General features: G+C 34.7%; 1 protein-coding gene across 1 annotated transcript in view; it reads left to right on the plus strand.

Moving 5' to 3' along the window:
• Positions 1 to 16,309: 16,309 nt before the first annotated feature.
• Positions 16,310 to 19,266, plus strand: part of LOC135326554 (gamma-2-syntrophin-like) — a 119,045-nt gene continuing 116,088 nt past the window's right edge. The window contains exon 1 of the mRNA XM_064504368.1: positions 16,310 to 16,387. Coding sequence (XP_064360438.1) covers positions 16,310 to 16,387 — 78 coding nt within the window. The remainder of the gene's footprint in view (positions 16,388 to 19,266) is intronic.

The raw sequence follows: 19,266 nt of genomic DNA on the forward strand, positions 1-19,266 counted from the left end.
CTAATTGGTATTTTGTACAAGAACAAGTCATAACTTCTCTTTTTTTTCCATAAATAGTTTAGCATCCCACATTGGATTCTGATGTTTTCAGAAAGGAACAAAATATAATTGCAGAGCCTGTAATATTAAATTATTCATTAATAATTAATTTTTACAATAATTTTGAATTAATAAAGTGACTTTTTAGTTGGTAACCAGACACATTTTAGAAAAATCAGGCAGTTTGCTGACCTAAATTTTTGTTTTGTTTACAGACTTTCAACTATAGCAAAGGTACAAAAGTGTTCATTATATGTGTAATGATAAACTTCTTATAAGTTACACAGATGAATGTTAAATAATGAATATTTACATTTTATTATACGAACAAGAGCCAGTTGTTTGTTACAGAATAACAGTTCATAGTTGGTTCTTTACTGCTATGGGTTTCTGTCATAAACACACATAAAACTAGCGTAACTAGCCAAGTGGATCCAGACAGAACAGATAAAATAGAAGATTAATGAAATTAGCAGAGATTTGTTAATTTCACTGTCATAAATTTTGACTGTACTGCTTGCAGATATTAGTGTTACGTGTGTCTCAGCTGTTGTTGGCCTTTCTACCAGATAGCAGGGAGGTGTCATGCATAATAATACATCAGACAAGTAATGAAGCTAACCTGTCCAGTAATGAACCTGTCCATTTGTTTCATCAAATATACTGTTACTCATGTCTCATTTTGGAAAGCAGTAATAATGTTATCCTAAAACAGAAAATGTGAAGAAAATACAAATGCAAAGGCCTAATCCTACTGCTGGTCTTTCACAACCTCTTTAAAAATCTGCAAGCAGAGTATAGAACACCAAGGAATATATTTTTTCAGTTTTCTAAATTTGTAGTCTTTCAAATGTCAGATTTAAGAAGTGTTTTGGCACTAATGAAATGCAGATTCCAAATCATGTCGTTCAAGAGGATACAATTCATGTCTATGTATATGTTACTCATTACAATCATTTATTTTTTTCTCATGCAAGTGTCTTTGAAATAATCAGCTTAAAATGACTGATTCCAAGCAGATAGGCTCGATACTTCTCTGTGCTGTGAGGGTGGATTTGGCAACTTGCATGAGTTACTCTTTCTCGGAGTGGGCACCCCATCGCTGTACCATTAATACTTTCCGAACAGGTTGTCAGTTCTGGAGCGAGGGCAGCTGCATGCCCTAATCCAGCAGAGCTCCGACACACAAGCATAGGGTAAGAATAAGTACAGTTAACTCCACTGGGAATACGTGTGTACACACAGTTCACTTTATGCAGTGTTTGAATAAAAATGTGTTAGCTAATACCCAAATGGTGTTTAATGCACATCAGTATGAATCAGTATTTTTAGCCCATTACTTTCTTTCTACCCACCTTGTACTGAACTACAGTTAGACAAATGCAAATGTTAGCTGTAAGTACTAAGAAAATGTCTCCCATGTTACTTTTAAGGACTTTTCTTATGATAGACTTGCACATTTTCTATCTTTACATAGAACAGAAATAAAAATTAATAAATTGGGGTGTTAGTCCCATACAGACTGTTTCTTCCAACCTCTTTGACTGTCAGGAAATGAGTATGCACTGGTTGTAGGCTGTGGTGTTGTTTTAATAGGGACTTAGGTGTCTTTTTCTTTTTTTTTCCCCCCCTCTCTCTCACAGGTTACTTTATTCCTTGCCAGATTACTCCCCATCTCAAAATTTATGAGAACAAGACTATAGAAAGGGTCTAAGGAAAAGGAAGAATCCAGATATCAAAAAATAACCCAAAAGAATATTCTCTCCCCCAGAAAAAACAAAGAAAAAAAAAAGCAGTAAGAAAGTATCCAACTTTAGGCGGTATGAGTACTGCAGGGGAAATGGTGCTAGAAAATCAGCATTACAGTGAATATATATTTTTTAAATTAGGAGTGTGTCTGCTTATACTCTACTTTGGCACTCTAATTTTGGAATTCAGTGCCAATTATATGAATAACTGAAGCAATTTAAACTATAATCAGAATGCTTTTATTTTGGAATTATTCATGCACAGATGTAAATATTCAGAAGAATGTCAAACTTTTATTTCTTTCCATTTATTTTTACATGTTTTTCAGGTGTAGACAAGACACAATTTCCAAAACTAATGTCCTAATAAAAAAACTTTACTTTTTGCACTTCTGAAATATGAGTTATCTCTAGTTTAACGTGAAGTAGACTAAGTTATAGATATGGAAATGTTGAAAGGCCAATAACTATATCCTTTCTTAGACAACATGCTGTATAGACACTGTGCAAAGAAGATTGTCTAAAAAGCAAAGTCCCTCGACATAATATCACAGTGATATTTTGTGATTAAAAAAAAGAAACTGAGGTAACTTAGGTTGGAGAATATGCAAGTAGCTGTGCAGAAGCCTCTTTTCAAAGGAAAGAAAGGCTTTGGTAAAGAGATGTTAGTGAAAGCAGGAAAGGATGAATTATGGGAGTTTGTCAAGCCAGAAACTTGCTGCTTTTCTGAGTATCGAATCAAAGCAAATTCCATCTAAGAAAAAATTTCTCTCTCAGTGAATATCCATTTTTATTTCGAACAGCTTATAGCATTTACCCGTATCATTTCTCCATCTTTGGATGTTATTAAGTTTGTTGGAAGTCACATAAGTAAATTCAATACCAAAATTAGTATTGTGTAGTGTTTTATAAAGATCTTGTTTCTTTCAAACAATAGAAACAGGTGCTAACAGTAGAGCTGAGAGCATCAAGAGGTATGTAAAGCTATAGTTCATAAATTAACATCTGATTGTCAGGCTTTTAGATAAACTAATTCTTTTCTAAGCGTATTTGATTATTCTGATTGTTTCTCTCTAATGTTAATCAGATTAAGAAAAAAAAAACTCTATAAACAAGTGTGGTGAAGGGCCAACAAAAATTTCCATGAGCGAGAATTTCTGAATTAAGTTTATCCACCAAAGACAGAGTATCACAGAACTAAACACCCAGTTTACTAACCTAATCTAGCTCTCAAAGGAGCATTCTGATATACAAGTTTATAAGTAGTAGTATTTTTTTAAGTAAGTATTGAAACTACATTCTGAGTTACGTGAACAAGAGTGGCTTGAAGAGAGTATGTGTTGTATATATTTCTACAGAAGTGTAAAGGTGCTACACTAGACAACCTCTGATACCTGCCCTCACTAATTCATAGCTAGGTTTTGAGAAGCTCTACAGATGTCCACATTTCAAGTGTAGATAAACCTTTATTGCTAAAAATTTAAGCAACATATGTGGTAGCCAGTAGATAGTGGTATGTATATGAAACTTACTGAATGTTTATAATCTCATCATTAACTTTTATAATTAAAAATTTGGATGCTGTATGAGGTAAGAATGTAGGTTTGTCATTCTAGTGATAGCATGGATGTCACAGCTGGGACAGGGTTGTATCTTCAAGTCTTCACTTGCATTTCACCTATTCCAGCTTCCAGCTAAAGTTCTTCAGGGATATTTTCCTGAATGAGAGGGTTATCACTGAATAAATATGATTGAATAAAATGTGCTGCTGGCAGAACTAGCATAGTTATATTGGTTTAACTGAAGTTTTGATAGGGCCAGCAACTCCTGATTTAACCCATAAAGATTTGGCTACATAGTGTATATCACATTGTTAAGTGTCCTCTTCTCGATGCCCTCATTATTCCTTCTCATAAGAGATCTTAAACAAAATTAAGGTGTGATTTAAAAATATCAGAAGGAAGTGAAAAGCATTTGTTGCTTTATTTACCTGATCTTGACTATTAGAAATATTCGACCTTGACAGAGCCAAGTTAGATGGATGAGAGTGAAAAGGACAAAATGATATTATTGGATGAGCTAAGGGGGCTTGTGATTGATGAACAGGCTGCAAGATTTTGTTGCTGTCTTCTTTCTTTTTGCCATCTTTGCTGTTTCTTCCTTTTTGTATTATGTCAAACACAGACCACTTTTCTCTCTGTTCAGTGCCTGTTCTGTCTTGCCAGTTTCCTCTTGCTTCATAATGAGGTTGGCTCTTGCCTTTCATCAGATCATATCAGCTTCTGTTTACCTCAAATAGTATATTTTCAAGCTATATTTTTCAAGTTTTTATATTTGAACAGGCGTGTTAAAAGAAAATAAAGTCACCTTAATAGAAATACGAACTTTCCTGAAATTCAACCCCTTTATATTTGGAATGTATTTCACCAAAATTTCCATTAAAACATTTTGCTGTTGGATTACTGGCTTGGGCTCTGTCTTTAGCTGAATGAGAGTCACCTTCTGAGGGTAATTAATCTCTAAGACCCCTTTGGAACTGAAATCTCAGGGAGTTTACTATAACTATGTCCTTAACTGAGGTGTTTCAGCAAAGTGTCTAAAATTTGATGGGATGAATTTGGTCTATGTTGTCTTTGTGCCTTGTGTACAGAAAGAATATAAAGAGCTTTTGGTCTATAATTAAGGTTACAGTTATTACGGTGCAACATACAATAACTAAATCCACTTGGCAGGATGATTATTAATCCCTTTTTTACTTGCTGGACTTTGAAAGATTCTGTTCGTATTACTTTTGACTGTAAGGGCACTGAAGCTGTTCAGAAACCATTAATCATTCCAGTTCTAAGATATGTGGAACGCATTTAATGGAAAATGAAAAACTAATCTTGTAATTACAATTTCAATAATGTTTTGTTTAACTAAGGGCTGTATTTTATAGGACATATACTAATGAAAATGTGCTCTGATTTTTTAAAATAATTTCTAGCTCTTTCTTATCATTGTTCCCACCTTCAGTCAAATGTACTCATAGGTGCTGAAAGACCTTCTTAAAAAATGTAAATAAATTTCTGTTAGATGGGCAGATAGTTCACCAGGTAAATGCCACTGACATTATGAATGCTATTTTGGTGCAGCTTGGGTTCTCTTTGTAGTCTTGGAACCTACAATTTTATTAGTCAGCTGTTTTGAAGCTGCTGCCTAACTGTAAATAAGCTGTTCTAGGTTCTCCCTCAAGCCAGTTTCTAAAACCTGAATTTTAGCGAGTGAGAGAATACTCTCCACAGGGAGACCCAGCACCAAAAATCAAAATGTCTATTCTTAGTTTGTCAGTCATGTGGGTCAGAGCAACTGCTTGGGAATCTGAGTCCCCTTCATCTTCCACATAGGCTGTTTTTCTTTGCACCCCTCAGAATTTTATTCAATTTTAACTTGAACAGATTTCTATTACATACCTGTCTCCTTAAATTGTTTTTCAATCAGTTAATTGCATACACTCTATGAAAAATCTGGAGGTAGTCTAGAGCATTCTTTTCCTGCTGATGGGGTAGGGGAATGGAGTTAGGCTGCTCAGAACAGACCCAGAGTCCTCAGGATCTTCAGGGATGGACTACTGGGTTCAATCTACTCTGAAGTTCAGTAATACCTGGTTGTCAACTGCTGTTTCCATTATCTTACCTGACAATCTTAACTATTACTTACTGTAAAAGACTCTTTAGGCAGCTGTTTTGCAGGTTGGTTAATTCTTCAGCTCCGAGGAGAATAGATGGAGCCAATCAGAGCATGCCGATTATCCATCATATCCATTATCTTCTGTCTGATGGAAGCCAATTTTATGACTCTTGGAAGAAAGCAAGATTTCTGTGCAGTTGTTTAGTAGTATAACATGGAGGAAAAATGCCTTTCACTTACAGACTGGCAGTCAATTTATGAATTTAGAAGTAACTTTTAGAAATAAAATAAGAACAAAAACATCTTTACAGCTGTATTATTTCTGGTGGGTTTTGCAGTAATTTCAAAAGAATTAAAAACATTTCTCTAAAGCGTGTATTGTCTTCAAATTAAGAATGTGGAAACTGAAATTTAAAGCATAGCAGGACTGTTTTCAAACATGGGAATTCTTGTCTTGCATAATACAATTGGACAGCTGTCCATACACAAAGGACTAAAGTGACTGATATAGTGTAATGGTAGCAGCATGGTGCTTTTGGTAAAAAAGAAAAAAAATCAGCAGGGTAAACTAGCCTGTGTAGCTTACCATCTTGCAATAGCTAATCTTTAAGTTATACATTAAATAAAGGATCAGACCTCACAACGTTATACTCTATTCCCCACTTTGTTGCCCGTATATTTACATGATATCTATACCAATGTTATTTTGTAGATTATTGTTTAAACTAGAGCAGAAAACATCTAAGAGAATAAATACATTTTTCACAGCCTTTCATGTGGCTGTTCCAATTTAATACATCACGTTCTGGATTTATTAATTCGACTGCGTCATTTTACTTGATTTACCTTTCAGCCATAGCAGTGAATAACTCAACAGTTCTGTGATTCTGTGTGAGAGGTTTCCTGTAAGTGTTTTCCATTAAGTTAACAGTCTCAGAAAAATAGGTGCTTGTGATAGCAGGAAGGTGAACATGATTATCAATTCCATGTTTCCTGTAATCAGATCTCAAAAAAGTGCATTGCATTCATTTTATTAATTGGTCATTCCCCCAAAATAACAGAACTAGAAAAATAGATAATGAAGAGGGTTGCCGACATTGTCTGCATATTTTAAAGTAGATTATTCAGTATGTTTAAAGTCTTTTCTTTCTTGTTTCTCTGTCAAAACTTTGCTTTGAACATCTCAATTGAATCTCAATTGAAATTGAAGTTGAAATTTATTCCATTTATCATGTTATTTTTAAAAATATTTCTGTACTGTCTGATACAGTCTTATGTTTACAGTTCACCTTTTTTACACAGTTACAGCAGGTGCTTTTTTTGCTTGTTTCTTTGTTCTTTTTTCAACAATTGTTTTAATACTTCTAACCTGAAGTACTTAATATTTATTTTTAGGTCCTTGATATTCTGAGATTGACTTGAAAATAGTCAAATTTAAAATAATACAACTTGGATTCTTTATATTATTATTTTCAATTCTAAATGATGAGATCGCACTTGCATTTTTTCATTCATAGGTTTCATGTAGGTTAAAATTTTGCTATTTACTGTATATAATGTCTCTTCAACTAGCCAGAAATTAGTATCTATCTTTTTCTTTCTTTGGATTCAGGAATTGATACTAGATGTTCTGAGCCACTTGATGAAATCATCTTTATAGTTTGGTAATATACCCATTACTTGTTCAGGAACATGAAAGAATTGTTAATGAAGTATGAAAACCAGCATAAGTTAGAGTCTTAATATCAGTTGAGTAAGTGGTTCAGATTGATTTCAGTTAAGAAAATTGATATAATCCTGAAAGATGTCCTTCTGCATGAATTTTTATAGTTATTGCAATAACTGTGCTATAAATATGACAATTTGAAAGCTGGCATTTGTGATACAATTTAAATTATTTTTACAATGAAAGCCTGACTTGACTGAGAATTTTTCGTTGACTTCATTGGGAATAAAATTACATCCCTAGGATTTTGTGGAACATGCATTCATTTGTGCCAGAATGCTATTTCTTTTTTGTAAGAGGAAAATGATAGATTGGTTTTAGGTATAAGTAAAGGAGAGAGTTTATTTAAGATTATTCCTGGGATTTTTAATGGCCCATTAAAATCAGTAAGAATTGTCTGAATTAGGGAAAAAAAAAAAAAAAAAAAGTGTCCCTAGAGCATGAAAAGCAAAAGAAGATAATGAAGCCAAAAGTAGGCCTTTGACATTTATGAAATGCAGAAAATCTAAGCAGGAGCATGGGAGGTGCCCTGCACTGACCTCCCTAATCAGAAAATCTTCAGTGCCTTATGTGCTAAGGCAAAAATCAGCAAAAAGAAAAGCACAGAAATTTTTCAGGTGTAATAGTACTTAGATCTGCAACTAACAAGTCAAAACAGAAATAAATGTTTACGGAAAGGCTGAGGGAGTAATATTCTCACTGTGTCAATTCTTAATATGTGTATAGAAAAGTATTACTTTTCTATGGTATAGAATAGTGGTAATTGAAAGTACGGCTTAGTGTGTAAAAGGGGTGTAAAAAGCACATACTTAATAATGTAATCATGTCAGAGATAAATGGGGTTAAATAATCAATGATAAACTATAGCAGTGATCCTTAGGATAGCTTTTGTGCATGTGTGTCTCGGCACATGTTGAAAAGGAAGTTGTAGAAAGTGGTGGCACGATTTACATTAATGGTCATCCAAATGAACTTTCTGACACTGGAAGAAGCAATGATATACCTTGGGCAGGATCCGGTGTGCTTAATAGGTGTGTTTTGTGGCCTTATTTTTTATCTATCCTTACAATTGTTTTGGATAGTATTATCACTAAGTGCAACTTTTGTAAATTCTCAGTTTCCATTTTTTCACATAGATTTTTATATCAACTCTGTGCATAGTTGTTACATCAAGTTCTCATGGTTAGTATCTCTGTGCTGCAAGAGAAGGACATGTTTGTTGATGGGCAACTACTCTTTCTTTAAGCATATGTTTTTTAAATTTATCTTTTTTTTTCATTTTTCTCTCCCTATTCCTTTTCTTTGCTTTTTTCTTTTTCACTGCTGTTACTGTTAATTCCTCTTGTTATTTCTTCTGTTCTTATTTTAAAGTCTATATTCTCCTCTTTTTGCTCTTCTCAAAATGCTATGTTATGCCAAGAAAATAGCCCTCTCTCCGCATCCATACCTCTACTCTCCCGGTTTCCTTCACGAAGAACACACTCTTGTCTTTTGCCCTGCAAATCTGACTCTTATACTTGCATAAATATATGAAACTGTCAATATTTTAATCAAGAGTATATAGCTTTTTCCAGCAAAGGCCTTTCATAAATGTGCTTCAAATATATATGCACAACAGAGGCTTTTGTATTCAGGCCCCCATCATCAAAATATTTGTACATACATAGACATTATCACCTTTGACATCTCCACTGTGAAATGTCATTAGGAGAATCTGGCAGTAGTTCTGCTACAGTACTCATATGATTTTATTGTACTGCTGATGCTGTTATCAAAACCCTGTAAAACACTTTAATTAAGGTAACTGGGAAAACTTTCAGTAACTTAAGTGTGACTGTGATATGACTGTGTTCAGGAAACAGCTGAAATAACTGTTACTTCCAACTGCATAGTGCTTTAAAAGAGTGATAACTTAAAGCAAACTGCTGACTAAATGAATGTTCAATTCCAAGTTTTTTCATGTTTTGGGAGGCAGTGGAAAGTAGAACATATAGGCAGCATTGGTTGTCTGTAGTGGTCTGCCAAGGTTGTTAGGAGGAAAAAAGGCCCAAAGGCCAACAACAAACCCTCAGTTTATTCTGTGGGCCCTTTTCTTGCCTGTGCACCATTGGCAAGAGTCGTACATGATAAGCTTGATTCAGGGAATGCTTAAGGAAAGTGCATTTTGGAAATTAATTCTCAGAGGTTTTTATAGCACATGCACACTACTCTTCAATGAAATATGTCATCTACATAGGTGGACTGTCTTCATGCTGAATAATGCTGAGTATTTTTGCAGTGACATGCTGTAATATCTTATCCATCATGTTTTTGCTTTGCCAGCTTTCTTAGGACTGACTGGAAGCCTGACTTTTCTATAATCTTCCAAAAGTATTCTTGTAAACATGACACTTTCTGGTGACTTTGTTTAAAAAAAAAAAAAAAAAAAAAAAAGAGAGAAAAAAGAAAAAAAAGGTGTTGATGCATTTAGTTACCCTAGGATTTTTAAGGCACCTAAAGATTGAAAACACTTCCTGCAGTTGATACGATTCAACTCTTAAAAATATGACAAAATAACAAAGATAGTTTGACTTGCTCAAGAGTAACAAAAATTTTAAAAAAATCATATTCTCAGAGCTTTAATATTTTCCTTTCTTGTGTCTTTTTTTCCCTCCCAAAACTGAATCCCAGAATTCCTGTCCACAAGGTATACAGCTTAGGCTAGATCTGCCATTTGAAGAGAAGTCTGTTTATAAATACAATTCTAAACACAATTCTGAATCAACTTATGTGAGTTTTTGCAGTTGTTTTTACAAAATTGTGTTTGAACGTGGGTTGTTATTTGTTCTCTTCCCTGATACATGTGTTGAACTGCAGTATGTGATGTAGCTATACTCCCTTACTCACAGAATCCTGGAGTGAAGGTTTTCCATGAAGTATCAATGGAAAATTGTGCTAGTCCAGTGTCCTATGGCTAATAATTGTAAGTATAAGATGATATCGGAGGGACATTTATGAATAAAAAGCAACTTCCACTGTAAATTTATTATACTCTGAAGCATATCTGTTAGGAAGGGCTTTGTCAAAACCCTTGAAAGGTCAAAATCTTTTGTCAATCAGTTTACCTTCAAATACTTTTGTATCTAATACTGCTTGCAGATTTATTTGATCGGTTCCTAACAGTTTTATTTTTGTCAGTTGGTACATGTGTATATATGTATAAATGTGTCTGAATAAGCATAAGCCAAATGGTTACACTAGCTGTGTATCAGAATCAGTTGACTGGACTGGCTATAGATCAGCCAGTTCTTGAAGTTGAGAAAGAGATGTGAAATAATTTTTATATTCAACTGCCAGAATCAGACTTAGCACCATTCCTGGAATATTTTTTTAGGATTAGTCTTCTTGCTCAGTCATCTTGATACTAATGAGACAGTGTACGCTTTAAAAATATAAGAAGTCCCTTCGAGTTCTGTACAAATACTTATTCACCCCAGATTATTTATTGCTTTTAAAAGTACATATACTTGCCACCTCTGACTACGTTTTTGTTGCCCATATAAAGTCACTTAGAACAGATTTTCTTCATCTTTTCTGAAGAAATATGATTCAAATAAATAACTTAGTTTTCAAAACTCACATTATCTGCATTTTTTATCTATTCCCGGGTGTTCCAGAAAACCTTTAGTTTCCCTTAGATTTCCAACTTGTTTTGTTTGATTTTATTTGGGTAAGCTTCCAGTTCCTGAAGGATGCTTGTTTAGCTTGAACATGGTAATTTATTCATTTTTCTGTTTATTTATAGTTTCTGTCCCCAAAGGTAAGCTCCAGTACTCTTTTTTTCTAGTCTGCGCTGAGAATTTTTGTTTTCCCATCTCTGATATTTTCAAATATTTTACCAGCTTCTTCATTTTATGAACACACTTTTTTTTACAAAGCTTATTCTCAATGCTATTTTTTGGTTCAAGCTTAATTGCTAAAGAATATGGAAATGACTTACATTAAACCACTGTTAAATCAGTTACAATAGTTGCTTGTTTAAAGACTTCTTTGTTGCAAAAGACTCAGTTGGGACTAGTCCATCTTTATCTGTGCTTACCATTAACTCATACAATGATTTAATACTTAAATACTGTGTAGCAGTCCCAGCAAGTTCAGAAACTCATCGGTTCAAACTACACATTTCTGAAAAAGGCCATTCTTTGTGAAGCTTACAACATAGTAATCAACTATTTACAAATTCTATATGCAAATACACATTTTGGAATTTTTTATATTTACATTATTCCTAAGAAAACTCTTAAGAACAGAATGAAACTATGAAACTCTTGTTACAGGAAATTTTGTTTTTCTATATATTTTAGGCATAAACAAACTGCTTCTCTTATCTTTTTCCTAGCATGACCTAGCATGATCAGTTTTTAAATTACTCTTCTCCACTATTTAATATTGGCTGTCTAGGCACTGCTGTCATCTCTGCTCTTGAATATGAGATTGCTAAGAGGTATAACTTCTTAGAAACTTCTCAGCTTTTTCCTGGCTCCTATCCTACTTAGCCATTTACTGCCAATTCCACTGTGTTTCCTAGAGAGGCCCATAATTTCAAAATAGAGTTTTTTTTTCTTTCTTTTTAAGTAGTTTATGCCTTTATCCTCTTTAATGACTCTAATCCTGTTTTTTCTTAATTTCAGGACTTAAAATGTTTGCTTTCATACTGATAAGTCTTCATACATCCCCTCCCAGATTTATCTGGAGTACTCTCAGTATTTCAACCCATTTGACACATTTAATTAGTATTCTGTCTGTCAGATATAGAAAGTATTAAAAAGTTACTGATCATCACACTTATATTTGAAATTTGCAACCAAGTCTAAAAGAAGAAGAAAGTGTAACAGAGGATCAGCTTAAATATGCCATTAAGCTTTGGATGAAACATGTAGCTGCACTGTCTCCTTACTTTCCAGGCTAGTAGCCAAATGCATGGCTTAAAAGGATTTTAATTTCTGACATCTGGATTTATCTGAGGAAGTGGCCTGTAAAAACAATAACTACAGATGAAAATAGAAGTTTTTTTCCTGGACTTGGTTTAATGCTCAGGAGCTGTTTTTTAACTCCCATTGTATTTGTGTTATTGATCTTTACCTAAATCTTACTGTGAAAGTCCAATAGTAGTAGAAGACAACATAGTATGGGAAATTCTTACTGTAGTAATGATATGAATATCTTTGCCATAGCAGTATTCACAGGAGGATGATGAAACTATAGAATGTAATTTTGTCATTTTAAACTTAGAAAGAAGCCAGAAATATTTGCATGCACCTTATTTAGAAATTAAGCAGTTAAATATAGCTTTGCTTCGCTGGTTCTGGCAGAACAACTCAACACAGTTTAGAAGAATGGAGAAAAACTTGATGGGAAGGCTAGAAAAAGAATGAATGTGGTACAGTTGTATCAGAGTAAAGGGGAAGGATAGCAGGAGTGGGAAGATTTGACAAATGAAACAAGGCCAGCTATTTCATTACAAAAACATGATACCTTTATGTATAGTCATACTTGGTTATTCCAAATTAAGAAAATACAGCGAGTCTCTCTGGATGAATTGTACTCCCAGTTGTACATATTAAGGGAATATGTTCTTTGTTTACATGTTGATATATCAAAAGGAACAGCCTACCTATCAGGGTAGGCTGAACGGTACCAATAGTAGAAATGATCAAATCAATTTTCAAGCAATCTCTTAGCTGTTTCTTAAATAATCTCCAAAGAGAAAGTTCTTGAGGACCTTTTGGTCTATTGCTAAGTATTTCAAGTTCCGAGTGTGAAATTTTTTCCTTCTTGTTTAACTGGTAACTGCCTGCTGTAAGCGTAGGAGTGTCTTTATATTCTTAGGCTAGTTAGTTCTGTCCTACTGATCAGTTCCCTGAAAAAATGAGGTATAGCAATAAACAGTCAATTTACTTAAAGATATCTTTTAAATCAAAATAAAAGTAGGCATGTTTTTTCTAAAAGTTTATGCCTTGACTATTTTCTGGAATAGGGACTGTGTTCTAATATATTCAACTGTGTGGCATTATTATTTAGCACTGATTAGAATTTGTATTTTTAACAGGCAATTTTTATCCAAATTGATGTTCTGAAAGTTCACTTTCTAAACACGCATTACAGGATTCAGATATTTCTGATCTTTTGAGAGGTGCATGAGGATGACAGTAATCAATCATATCTAATTAGCTGCTGACACACTGTGCTTGCAATAATTAAACAAGACATTACTGCTTACTTTGTAATGTTTAAGATCACACAGATTGAAAGCCAGCTGTTAATCACTTCTCTTGCAGGACTAATGTCATTAACAGAAAATCCCAACTTCCACCCCTAAGGCTATTTTGAGGAGAGCTTTTGGTGGACAGGCTGTGATGTAAGCAGTAAAATAGATTTTAAAATTACGGTTTTTGAGCATCTTTTCAAACAGCTGTTGGCTTGAGCTTTTAGTCTTTTTTGTAGATTTCTCTGTGCTAGTTAAATATTTAGAAAAAATCTTGTGTCCTGAAGTGCTGGAAAATAATATCACAATGCTGCAATTAAAATATTCTAAAAACTTTTAACATTAATATGCGTTTTAACTGGATGTAGTGAAATGTTAATCCACAATAAGCACTGATAAATGCAGATATGCAAAAATAAGAAAAATCTTTATGAAAAATAGTAATTTTTAAGATGCATATTTCATATATTATAATTCATATATTCATATATTATAATCTGTACTTGGGGGAAAAACAGAATGAATTTTTTATTAAATATCTGTTCTTGAACATTTTTGTTTCTAATTCTGATTCTTATAATAATCATATATCTACCTATTAAATATCTTGCATTGAAAATTTACAATATATTGTGACTGAGTACCTTTAGTCTTAATTGACTTACCCTGGAATCATTAATGCCCATCAGACAAATTCCACTGGCTTTAGCATGAATATGAATCACCCGTTTAAAAACAGGCTGTCAGGAATTTCTGTTCTTCGCCACTGACTGACAGTGGTGATTGTGAACTCTATGAAACGGCGTAACAGTCTATAATCAAAATACATAATCTAGTCTCATACTTTAACTGCTCAAGAGGATTAAAAAAAGGAAATAAGTGAAGAATAAATACTCTTATTAGCTACTTACTGATTAGGCTACCAAGCGTTTTTCTCCTTTTGATTAATTTTTGGTGGGTTTGGCTTGAGGTTTTGTTTGTTTTAAATAGAGGCTGAAAGAAGATACATTCCAAATACATCTTAGATAGAAGTAAGGCAGCTGTTAAGTCAGTTTGGTTGTATATTATTCTAGATTAAAACTTACTGTTGACTTTGTGATAATAAAAATAATCTGCTATCAAAGATTAACATTGGCAGTTGCTTTCAGACTGGAATAAAATTCACAGTTTATTTTATGTTGGTTAGTTTTTCAGAAGTGAAAATAATACTACCCTTCAGTCTACTTCATGATAATGACAAAGTAGACTCTTGCTTCACTGTAGTTTGGGGGAAGGAGGGAATTAGTAGAATTAGGTAATACAAATATGATTTCAGATTTTTGCTTTTGCTGACAGGATGCATTCTAAAGTCCTCTCCAGTTCAAGTTTAAGGCTAGTTCAAAATATTTAATTTTCTTTCTAGGTTGTATAGATCTATTCTTCCAGTAATTTTATTAGGAAATTGTAAAGCAAAATAAAAACAAGCAATGTGTTTAAAACATCATCTACACTATTTTTTCTGTCATTCTATTTGCTTGCACTTAGAGCTGCTACGTTTGATATGTTCTGCTAAGTTTAAGTAAAGTTTCTAATTGAAGAAAGCAAGAATACTTATATTGCAAATATTATTTATAGTGTTTGTTCTGCTTGCGTTTACAGTGCAAGTAATGTTTAACCAGTCAAACCTTCTCATTACCCATTTTAATAATTAAATTCAGTTTCACAACTGCGTGTGTGTGTGAAGAACACTGTACTTAAAAGGTAAAATTAAAATCAATGATTAAGTGAAGCAAAGCCTCTCCTGAATTCCTGTGCAGCATTGCCTAGTTTAGTGATTAAAGCTTATCAGTGACAATATTTGCCAGATTAATGTATTAATAAACGCTGTATGCTCTGTGGCTGGCCACATGTGTCATATGAATGACATACGAATGATGCATTTGTTACTTATTTTCCTAGATGATTATCAGGGACTCAACATTTTCTGTGGCTCAGGCAAGTAGGTGCTTAGTGCTCACATCACCCTTGTTCTAACAAAACATTTCAACATATGCAGAACTCAGTTATGCTGAAGTTTACATAAATGTGGTGCTCTTGTAAAAGTCACTGACAGAATTAGCATTTTAAATTCCTCATCTTTTTATGCTATTAAATGCTTTTATCTGTGCAAAACAGTTATAATTCTGAGTTTTGCATCATCACATAGAGGAAAATACATTTTCTATTACAAATGTGTTGTTCTTTCAAACACCATATTGCTGTATTTTTCTCTCAGGATTTATTCCAGTAGAATGTCATTCTACTTTTCAGAATATTTATTATCCTAATGGGTGCAGTTTCTAAGCTATAGCTCACAGTGCACACCCACACACTGTATCATTGAGCTACATGGGAGTTTGCATTTCTATATAGGTTGCAGTTTTGGGGCAAGGCTGTGCTGTGGGCAGTTCCACCTTATTCAGTCAAAGAAGTTCTTACATCACGGCTGCCTGTTACAACTCACTTTCGGTGTACCCTCTTCTGGAAGTTGCATTGACGGTGCTCTTCCTCTGTCTATGCAGCAGGCTGTAAACCCATGGGCTTTCAGTGCTACCTTGCTGTTCTTCATGGATGTAAAGGCAAAGTAAAGGGGGCTGGCTGGGAAAAGGGGCAGCTTCTGCATGGAGGGTGGAAGGGGTACATAGATTCAAACTGAGAGCAGCTCTAGGGGAAGGGAGTAGTCTTGCCTCAGCCACAGGCGAAGGCCAAAGGACTGAACTGCTGGGGCAGGCAGCCACCTCTTGTGCAAGGGGTAGCGCAAGACGCTGGTGCTGCGGTCACCACTGCAGTTGCTGTGCTCACTTAGAGCGGAAGCAGAAGCAGCTGGCAGTGAGCTATGTGTGTGTGCGGGGAGAGGCCCTGGGCATGGTCCTCAGACCAAAGCACAAGGTAGAGTGTGTAAGAGTGTCCAGCACAGCCCTGGCCTTTGGACTCTGCGGTTGGGTAAGCAGTAAGGGCCCCTGGTGATATCCTTGGGCCTAGCATGTAAAGGCACTGCTGTGCTCCTCTGTACATGGAAACTGGACAGTTGTGGCACTGGTGATGGTGAGCAATAGGAATTTAGAGCAGAACGGTGTCTGGAAATTTGAGCTCCCTCCTGTTTTCCCTGTCTTCAGTATTTCCTGTTAAAAGCACAGCCTGATTAAGTCGTTGACTGGGAGGGGATAGGAGCTCAGAAAAAAACCTCGATCAGAACCCACTGGTACTCTCTGACAGAGCACCTGTGTTTTGGAACAACTTTGAATTTTAATCTCATGTCTGGTTCAGACTGTAGAAGAGATGGCTTCAAGGCAGCTAATAGCAGCCCCCCCCGTACCTATGAGAGAGTATCAAGAAGACAGAGCCAGGCTCTTCACAGTTGTGCATGATGGGAGTATGAGAGACAACACGCAAAAATTGAAAAGAGAGGTTCAGACCTGATACAAGGGGAAGCTTTTTCCCCAGGAGGACAGCCAAGCAGTGGAGTGGGTTGCCCAGAGAGGTTGTGTAGTTTCCATCCTTAGAGAAGTTTTCAGCCTGGTCTGATCTCAGAGCTGACTCTGATCTGAACAGGAGATTGAGCTTCAAACCTCCCAAGTTCCCTTTCAACCTGAATGATTCTGTGATTGTAAAACAGCATTTTACCTCCTGATCTACAGCAGTTTTGAGTTACTCTTTGAGATATGGGAAAAGTCCATACCGTTTGGGCATCCAATGGTTAGCATTTTTACAGATGGTTTTGTAACTTGTTCTCAGAAACCCCTAGTATTAGGGAACCATAATCTATCCAAACAATCTGTTTAAGGACTTCATTATCATTATAATCCCTACATATCTGCTGTCCTTATCCTTTTATTCCATGTTGGTCCATCAAAAAGCCTGTATTTATGTTCTCACTCAAAGCCTCTTAAACCTGGAATTATCTTCTAGTCATGAAAGAAAAAGTTACAGTTCTCTTTAGGGTACAGTCTTCCTTCAGATTAATTGGTGTGAAAATTATTAATATTAACCTATTCTATTTTGAATGCCACAAATCCATTTTTAGGTCCTTAAATGAAAAACTTCTTTAGGTCTTCTAGTTATTTTTCATGTCTCTCCTGTAACAGCAACAAGTTTTTCAATGTAGATACCCTTTTAAAGCCAGAGTTCTTCAAGAATGCACGATTCCAGTCATATGCAAGAAGTCATAACTCTAAACATTAGTTTCATAGACAAACAGATCTGAAAGAAATCATTCTGTCCAGGGTTTTTGCCATGTAAGAGGATTAGTACCTCTACAATTCAGACAGATGTTCAATTTTTTCTCAGAATCCCTCAGAGATGAAAATCCATAATCTGTCCCAGCAATCTGAGGACTTCAGTTTATTTGCAGTAGGAGTATGCTAAAGAGAGGAGGTTTTTTTTTTCCTTATTGGATTGTTCCGTTTGTCTTTGTAATATGACTTTAAAACTGTCATCATCTCCCCTGTTGTTCTGTCTTTAAGGTAAACAACCCTAATTCATGCAGAATTACAGATCTCTGGTAATTTTTAATTTTTTGTTCTTGACTCTTTTCAGTTCATTATCTCTTTTCTCTAGTGCGGCCATGAATCAGCACTGTCATAATGTATAAAAAGAAAATTTACTGGGATGCATTAAGTGCAACCTGTGGTAATGGATTACTTCACGGACATGAAATAATCTTCCCTTGTATTCAGCACTGTGAGGGAACATTTTGTACTACAAAGCCAGAGTGCTATGTTCACTTTTGGGCACTGTTTTTTGTTGCGGGGAGGGAAGCAAATCAGTTGGAGAGAACCAAAAGTAGAGCCACAGAAATGATCTGTGTTTGCCTTTATTGCAACAAGATAGTACACTAATATTGCCTGTTTCCTTTCTTGAAGGAGTGGTACAAGTTTTCCCAATTACATGCAATTGATTATTATTCCTAGAGTGTAGTACCTTCCACTTTCTTCTGTGGTGCTTCATCCCATTTTTTTAAATCTCTTTTGTATTAGTCAAGGTCAATTCAAATTTGAATTCTCTCCTGTTCCAAGAAAATGCCTTCCTTTGTCTTTTGATCGCAATAGTGGAAGTTGTGTATAAAATATATCAGAACAGTTATGAGAGAGTAAATTTAAGTCTTCCTTAACTTAGTGGTGAGAGCACTGTGGGGCAGACAGCGAACCTAAAGTTCTATCTCTGCTTAATTTAAAGTGACATAGGATAAAAATTAGTGACCTCACTTCTCACATGTCCTCCCAAACATCAGTAAACCCCAGATATGAAATTTCAACAGAGTTAAGTTTTCAGGAAAACCTTCATAATTGGATTAAAGAATTTAATCACTGTTTCTGAGATATAAGGATTATTGATAAAATATTTTTATTTATTTCATTTTAAAAAGTTAAATTTAAGTTCAAATGTGATGCTAAAAGAATTTTTTTTACAAATGAGGAAAGCTTATTTAGAAATGTATTTTTAGCAGTTGAAAATCAAACTGCTGTGCTATTGAAGCTATAAATATATTTATTAAGCCTAAGAACTAGCAAATGGTAATTTCTGCTGGAGGATCAGTGTGACTCAGTGGACTAGAGCAGAGTATTTTTTAGATACAGCAAGGGAAACTCCTTAGAATAAATTTTCATGCAGGTCTAAAGACACTGACGCCTCTATTCAGTTGGCCAAAATAGTGACGACAAATGATAAAAGCCATTTAGGCGGAGGGAAGGAAGAGAGAGAAGTTTTGAGTTACTGAGAACTTCTGCAATCTAAATCTCTGTAAAAGAGTTTTAAACTTTTTTTTTATGTCAAATATTCACTAGCATAAAAAGCCTGAAAACTATTGCTCTAATTCAGTATTA

The sequence above is a fragment of the Dromaius novaehollandiae genome, unplaced genomic scaffold, assembly GCF_036370855.1.
Source record: "Dromaius novaehollandiae isolate bDroNov1 unplaced genomic scaffold, bDroNov1.hap1 HAP1_SCAFFOLD_36, whole genome shotgun sequence".
Classification (NCBI taxonomy): Eukaryota; Metazoa; Chordata; class Aves; order Casuariiformes; family Dromaiidae; genus Dromaius; species Dromaius novaehollandiae.